General features: G+C 35.4%; 1 protein-coding gene across 1 annotated transcript in view; it reads right to left on the bottom strand.

The window, feature by feature from the left end:
- Window positions 1-2,914: 2,914 nt before the first annotated feature.
- The window catches only part of LOC107677481 (atrial natriuretic peptide receptor 1-like), a 108,504-nt gene continuing 102,824 nt past the window's right edge, over window positions 2,915-8,594 (bottom strand). The window contains exons 18-22 of the mRNA XM_016472402.1: window positions 8,178-8,301; window positions 7,957-8,025; window positions 7,371-7,545; window positions 7,126-7,224; window positions 2,915-3,622 (exon numbers count right to left, since the gene is read on the bottom strand). Coding sequence (XP_016327888.1) covers window positions 3,471-3,622; window positions 7,126-7,224; window positions 7,371-7,545; window positions 7,957-8,025; window positions 8,178-8,301 — 619 coding nt within the window. The 3' untranslated portion in view covers window positions 2,915-3,470. The remainder of the gene's footprint in view (window positions 3,623-7,125; window positions 7,225-7,370; window positions 7,546-7,956; window positions 8,026-8,177; window positions 8,302-8,594) is intronic.

The following is an 8,594-nucleotide window of genomic DNA, read 5'->3' as shown; positions in this document are numbered from 1 at the left end:
CTTCCATGTTTTTATACAGTCTATGATATATATATATATATATATACATCACAATATTTTCACATTACATCACAATATACAAATAAATATATTGTCACATATTTTTCAATATATGAAAAGCAGCAATTCCTAGTGTTTAATATATTGTAACATATTAGCACAATATCTTATTCTGTATATTTTCAATATACAGTAAATAAATATGTTGATCTTTAATATTCTAATTATTTTCTGTGTGTAAGGGATGGCGTTTCAGTAATATTTACACAGTAAAGCATTTAAGATACATTTATGAAACTGCAAAAATGGAAAACGTAAAGGTTGTTTTGGCAAAGAGAAATTACACATGTGGCAATTTATGCCACAATATAATTGAACAGTGCTAATATAGCAGTACTTACCTCTTAGATGTGTTATTATTTAAAAGGCTGACTTTGTGAGACAAATACATTACTGTACACCATTAAAAACACAAGAATTAGTGAAGATGGCTCAGTGTTTTTCATGTTTATTTTACATAATCCCCCTCCTCTCAAACATAATAAAAACACAATCAATTTAAACTTCACTTAAAGTCTTTGTAGTAATATATACCAATATCCCCACAGACCCAGCTATTCAAACCACACACAGAAGACAGATAAAACAATACAATCATTATTCATGCCCTCCCAACAGGACAGCAAGAAGAGCTGCTTCTTATAGGCTGTACATCAGAGTCTGATATTATCAGTCAGGGTCTCATGACACAGGACGCCCATGTGCTGCATTGCTACAGTTTGACTGACAGTTGTCACAGCAGAAGATAAGTGATGTGGAAAAACATCGCATTTATTTACATCATTGACATTCATGTTTATTTCAAATATAGAGCAGCGTGATTAACAAAGCCTTTAATGCCATCAGATAATAGTTGGACTGTTTCCTCTCAGATGTACTGTATGCAGTCATCAGCACAGGAAGTGGATCAAAGATTTCAGATTGTACTGAAATGTAACAACCATCCCAGAGGACTCTGACCCGGTGAGATTAGATGGCTCAGCAGGTATCATCACGACAGGGAACGTTTCTGTCCACGTCCTCATTATCTCAGCTTAGACACAGGGAGGTGAGCAGCGCAAGCTTTCAGAATGGGGAAGAAATATGAGATTTAACTTGATCTTAAACTTGACATTTGCTTCATGCTGGATGGAATTCGGCATAGCTGAGATTTTGACATGTGCAACAGGAAGCTGTTGGTTAGAAAGTTTCATGTTATCAGAACTGAGTGCATATTAATAAAGATGAAGATCTGACAAACCTGCCATGATCTTCAAGACACTGTGAGCTGATTAATATTAAAAGGTGTGTGATGTGTACATGTAGAAATGTTGACGGTGGTTCAACTTTCCAACATCCAAACCTAACAAAGGCATTATGCTTATTGAAAACTAAATAACTGTGCTTGCTCTTATCCATATTCTGAAGAAACACATTTTTTTTTTATAATCCTTCATAAAAATATATCAATCCATAGTTGAATTACAATAATTGTAAGGTTCCAGCTACTGTTCATGTTTTTTGAATGGATAATTATTAGAAATGTGGAATTTTAGAAAAAAAAATAATAACATGGCAGCAGCTTTGACAGGAAGTACACATTTTGAATGTCTACACATTTTGCTGTTTCCATCATTCCCAGTGTTATTTTATAAGGTAATATAGAAGTGATGATATAGATGTATTTTTGCCATAATCTACTCTACTGTTCAAAAGTTTGGGGTCTGTAAGATTTTTTTTTTTTTTTAATAAGTCTCTTATGCTCACCAAAGCTGCATTTATTACAGTAATATTGTGAAATATTATTAAAATTTTAAATATGTGTTTTCTATTTGAATATGTTAAAATGTAATTTATTCCTGTGATGCAAAGCTGAATTTTCAGCATAATTTCTCCAGTCTTCAGTGTCACATGATCCTTCAGAAATCATTCTAATATGCTGATCTGATGCTCAGGAAACATTTATTGTTATTAATGTTAAAAAGAGTTGTGCTGAATAATATTTTTGTGGAAACCATGCCATGTTTTTTTTGTCAAGGTTCTTTGATGAACAGCATTTATTTGAAATAGAAATCTTTTGTAATATTATCAATGTTTTTGTCACTTTTGATCAATTTAATGCATCTTTGCTGAATAAAAGTATTAATTTCCTCTAAAAAAATCTTACTGACCTCATTTTTTTTTAGGATTCCAAGTACATGAATGGATCAGAGTGGAATCTAGTAAATGGAGCACAATAATATTAACCACTAATAATACTTAAATTAAAACCCAATGGATAAAATCAAGTTCCATTTGGAAATATCTCACATTCTGGAAGTTAAAAGTGTTGGTGTTTCTTGTTGACTTCATGGGGACAGTAAATCCTGCTATTAAATGAAGACAAGAACATCCCTGTGCTGGTTTCATCCGAAACACTATTGCAACATCAATACATGTGGATTTCTGCTGGGAAATGGTCTTGAGATCTGAGAACAAAATCCATCATTGCACTTTTCTATGCTTTCATAATCACGCTTGCCATTTATTATTATTTCTGTTATGTGCGTAACTTTCATCTGTGGTTCAAAACCCTCTGCTGACTGGATCGGATTTGGAAGATACACTCTTAAAAATAAAGGTGCTTCAAAAGGTTCTTCAAGCGATGCCATAGAAGAACCATTTTTGGTTCCACAAAGAACCATTCAGTCAAAGGTTCTTTAAAGAACCATCTCTTTCTTACCTTTTTATAATCTGAAGAACCTTCTTTCGTCACAAAGAACCTTTTGTGAAACAGAAAGGTTCTTCAGGTGTTAAAGGTTCTTTATGGAACCATTTAGACAAAAAGGTTCTTCTATGGCATCGTGAAGCACCTTTATTTTTAAGACTGTAGAAGAGATCCGAACTGACCTGCATCCCAGAGGAGGACTCGAGAACATTTCGCATGGCTAAAAAAAACTACAGCACTCTGCATGACCAATAACATGAACGACAACAAACAGACCCAGAGGACTCCTGATGACTGCTGTAAAAAATATGGACGAAGACCTATCACGACAAAACAGAATTCAAAAGTCCTACGAGACCCGTAAACACTCGATCCGGTCACACCAGCAGAAGGTCCGTTCAGCTCAACACTCACTGATCTGATGGTGTGCTGTCATCTTTCAATTGTCTAAACTATTCTGCTCAAGTATAGTCTTTTTCTTTTAAGTTTACTTGGCAAAAGAAGTCACAGCTGGATTCCCATGAAGCAATAATTTGAAGCTTTTGGGAGATGAATGCTGAACAAAACCAAGTTTTGAAACATTACTTTCTACTGTAAGTCTGATCTTTTTCTGAAGAAACCGTCTTTCATCCCGCTGTTTCACACTGTCCCAGTACTTGTTTAGATGCGTTTGTTTTGTTCTCTCCTCTCAGGTGCACTGCTCTTTCTCCTTGTCTGTCAGTTTTTAGGCATTATTGGAGCTGATCTCTCCTAGCAGCCAGTATGTCCTCATCCGTCCCTTTCCCTTCATCTCCACATCTCCCCTGAGCTCCAGCTGGAAGCAGTTGAATTCCTGCAGGACGGCCCGTGTGGCCTCTGAAACATGGATCTTCAGGGCTGATGGAGGAGAAATCAGCGCACAGTAGATTATGAAATAATCAGACACGCTCTTTTCTCTCTCTCTGTCTGTGTGTGAAGAAATATAGCCATAAAAGTAAACTCTCTTTAAGTTCACTTGAGTTGCTTTTTATTTCATTAATATTACATTATCTGTATGTACAGTTTTTTTCTTTAAATATACTTTTAAGATTTGAAGTACACTAGAAGTGCATATTCAATACAATAAAGGCTTTTCAGGAATCCCAGTATGGCATTTTATACATATGTGACCCTGGACCACAAAACCAGTCATAAGGGTCAATTTTGTGAAATTGAGATATATACATAATCTGAATAAATAAGCTTTCCATTGATGTATAGTTTGTTATGATAGGACAATATTTGACTGAGATACAACTATTTGAATATCTGGAATCTGAGGGTGCAAAAAAATCAAAATATTGAGAAAATCGCCTTTAAAGTTGTCCAAATGAAGTTCTTAGCAATGCATATTACTAATCAAAAATGAAGTTTTGATATATGTACGGTAGGAAATTTACAAAATATCTTCATGGAACATGATCTTTACTTAATATCCTAATGATTTTTGGCATAAAAGAAAAATCGATAATTTTGACCCATACAATGTATTTTTGGCTATTGCTACAAATATACCCCAGCGACTTAAGACTGGTTTTGTGGTCCAGGGTCACATTTTATATTTTGTACTGAAATAAATGTTTCTTTAAATCCTGCTGTTTATCACTACATCACTATACTATATTTATATAGAAATTATTATTCCTGCCTGCACAGTTTTACTCAAAGTTCACTCAAGTGATTTATAAATGACAGACTATTTCAGATGATTCATTGAAAAGATGCAGCTTTCACATGCAAAGAGGTTAGCCAAATATAACAGAGATCATTTACATATAGAAGGGTTAAAGATGCAGTAGTAAAAAAAAAGGTGGGGGAAAATTGATCAATTCCATCTGTCAGAAAGAGGGTACAAAATTATCATTTATAACTACACTACTGTTCAAAACTACCATTTGGGGTCAGTAACATTTAAAAAATAAATGAATACTTTCATTCAGCAAGGATGCATTAAACTGATCAAAAGTGAAAGTACAGAAATGTATAATGTTACAAGAGACTGCCATTTATTTTCCAACATAAATACTGTTCTTTTGAACTTTCTATTCATCACAGTATCCTGTAAAATATATATCACGGTTTTTAGGGATGCACCGATATGACAATTTTGGCCAATACCGATAACCGATAATTCTTTAAATATGAAAGCCGATAACCGATATGTTGGCCGATAAATCTAAATCCACATTTTTACATAATTTTTGAGAGCCTGATTACCAAAAAAGTCTCACCATCAAAAGGCATTAAACACTTCAACATAAATCAAAAATAAAGCAGCCTTACAAATAAATAAACTAATGCTTAAATAATGGAAACAAGTTACTGGACAACATTACTTACGTGTAAAAATTTTTTTTTAAATGGAATAACCTCTGCACCGACAATAATTAAATAATTTTAATTAAACCATATTGTTGATGAAAATAATAAGATACAAATAAAAGTGATGGTTATTATTAATAATATATCAATGATTTTGAAAAAGAAGTATCTTAGATACCGTTTCAAATAGCAGCATTGCTGTTTGAGCTGAGTGCGCTGTAGCTGAAGAGCTGAATGAACACCAGTAAACTGAAGCGCATTGTTAGCGGGTTAATTAGGCTGTATGAGAATCAGATCTTTATACAACATAAACATAATATTATAACTTATTTATGACAAAAAGACGCAAATGCACAAGTGAACTCCGAAGTTATGCGCTAGTCAGATGTGTAACTTGTGGACGCCTCTTGGCTCGTCCCATAACAGCGCGCTGAAACATGCCAAATAAACCCAAATAATTCACAACTTTTTTTATTACGGTAATATTCTCTTTATAATATTATGTTTATGACATTCCCAATTATAGTTATTAATGTTGTGCATTGCTGTTCAAGCTACATTTGCTGAAGCTGAAGAGCTGAATAAACACCGGTAAACTGAAGTGCTGCCAGCTTATTTAACTCAAGGAAACGCATCATATATTCAGATATAATCAGATATTTATACAACATAAATATAATATTACAACTTATATATGTACAAAAAGACTCAAATGCACAAGTGAACTTGAACTAAGTTAAACATGCTAATCAGAATGTGTAACTTTGTTGTTGATGCACTTTTGGCTCTTCCCGCAACAACGCGCTGAAACACGGAAACCAAACCGAAAGAATTCATAACGTTTTATTATAATACTGTTCTCATTAGAATGTTATATACACGACATTCCCAATCATAGTTATTAATGTTGTGCGCTGTGGTTTTATAATGTTATATATATATATATATATATATATATATGACAATCCCAATCATAGTTATTAATGTTGTGCGCTGTGGTTTGAGCTGCGTGCGCTGAGCTAAATATGATCAGTGGCAAACTGAAGCACTCCTTTAACCCTCTTATTAACCCTCTATTAGCTTAACGAAACGCATTTTCTATGAGATAAATCAGATTTATATGCATAAAACAAACACAATATTACAATGTACAATTGCACAAAAGATTGTAAATGCACAAGCGAACTTAACTGTGCTAGTCATGAAGGTGTGGATCCATTGTGGATGCGCTCTTCCCTTAACAACGCGCTAAACCACGGGCGAACAAAGATTCCAAAACATTATTTTACAGTAGCTAATGATCTCATTATGACAGAATTGCCCAGCACATGTTGCAGTTCACTGTATTTTCCTTTTCGAAGTGATTCCAATAATATTTCAAGCAAATAAAAACGATCATGGTGAACAGTGCGCATCTGAAGTGTCTCTGCAGGAAATAATGCATTATTTATCGGTTCTAAGATATCAGCCAAATTCTCTTATCGGTTCGATAACGATAACAGAAAAATGAACATTTATTGACCGATACTGATATGGTGGCCGATATATCGTGCATTCCTAACGGTTTTCTCAAATATAATAATAAGATAATCAGCACAACTGTTTTCAGCACTGATAAAGATAATAAAAAGTATTTATTGAGCATCAAATAAGCATATTAGAATGATTTTTGAAGGATCATGTGACACTGAAGACTGGAGCAATGATGCTGAAAATTCAGCTTTGATCACAGGAATAAATTACATTTTAAAATATACTAAAATAGAAAACACCTTTTAAATTGTAATAATATTTCTAAATTGTACTGTTTTTACCGTTTTTTCCAAATAAATGCAGTCTTGTTGAGCATAAATGAATTATTTCTAAATAACTAAAAAAAATTCTACCAACAAATCTTTGATCAGTAGTGTAAATTACAACTGTCGTAGTGCAATAAACCAGTTGACATTATACATATACATTATAAATTGACTTCAGGGAAAAATAAATGCCACAGAAGTGTGGAATACAACCCTTTCAAAAGTCTGGAGGCGCCTCACCTTCTCCACTGGATTCCATGCGTGAAGCTGTGTTGACTGTATCGCCAAACAAACAATACCGAGGCATTTTCAAACCAACCACCCCTGCACACACGGGGCCTGGACACATGAAAACACACACATAACCATCAGTCAAACCTCCCCATTAGTCAGCCATCAACACACAGATATGTCCTCAGAGAGGCCAGACCGCTCTGTGCTGTACTTGCACTCTATTAAACACTTTCATGACCCCTGATCCTCACCGCTGTGGATGCCGATGCGTAGGCGAAGCTGCTGGTTGGGTCGGTGGCGGATTTGAAAGGAGTGAACGGCCTCCAGCAGAGCCAGAGACATGCGGGCGATCTCGCGTGTGTGCAGTTTCCCGTTCCTCACAGGAAGGCCTGACACAACCATGTACGCGTCACCGATGGTTTCCACCTGGGGGCGCCACACAAAAACACATCGTTCAGCTCAGTGATGGGCAGAGAGTGTGAGAGACATCTCAGTCACTTAAAAATATAGATCTTAGTTTCTTTCTTCTGCTGAACACAAAAGAAAATATTTTGAAGAATGTGTGTAACTGAACAGTTTACGGTAGCCATTGACTTCCAGAGTACAGAAAAAATACAATGGAAGTCAATGGCTGCTAGAAACTGTTTGGTTGCCAACATTCTTCAAAATATCTTCTTTTGTGTTCAACAAAAGAAAGAAACTCGTACAGGTTTGGAACAACATGAGAGTGAGTAAATGATGACAGGTTTTCATTTTAGGTGAACTATCCCTTTAAACTAATCTAGCACTTGTGTCGTTGAACAGGCGGTGAATGCAATGACTGGAATCTGGAATTACCTTGTACACGTCAAAATTGTCGATGATTGCATCAAAGCAAGTGTAGAGATCATTCAGCAGTGTCACCACCTGTGGCGGTTGCAAATGGACAAATAGATAATCTATTTTAACTCAATACTGCAACGAGTGTTGCAGTAAAGTACAAAATTAGCCTATAGTTATTTGTGTGCGTCTCTTTGAGGAGTGTTTACTGAATTACCCCATTACAGAGGGTTTCTGACCTGCATCGGTGTGCTTTCGGCTGATAAAGCGGTGAAGCCCACAATGTCACTGAAGTAGATGGTGACCGAGTCAAAGGCTTCTGCCTGCACCATCTCACCTCGCTTCAGCTGCTCAGCCACTGAGCTGAAACAAAACACACACACACACATGTTGTGTTTCCATGTTTTATGGGGACATTCCATAGGCGTAATGGTTTTTATACTGTACAAACTGTATGTGCTATTGCCCTACACCAACCCTACCCCTAAACCTACCCCTTACAGGAAACTTTGTGCATTTTTACTTTCTCAAAAAAACTCATTCTGTATGATTTATAAGCTTGTTTCCTCATGGGGACCTCAAAAATGTCCATTTGGTCCCCATAACGTGATAAATACCAGGTACACACACACACACACACACTCACACACACACAC

Source organism: Sinocyclocheilus anshuiensis, unplaced genomic scaffold, assembly GCF_001515605.1.
Source record: "Sinocyclocheilus anshuiensis isolate Anshui unplaced genomic scaffold, SAMN03320099.WGS_v1.1 scaffold804, whole genome shotgun sequence".
In the NCBI taxonomy this organism is placed as follows: Eukaryota; Metazoa; Chordata; class Actinopteri; order Cypriniformes; family Cyprinidae; genus Sinocyclocheilus; species Sinocyclocheilus anshuiensis.
The sequence above is the reverse complement of the archived record's forward strand: the minus strand, read 5'-3'. Positions and strand labels throughout refer to the sequence as shown.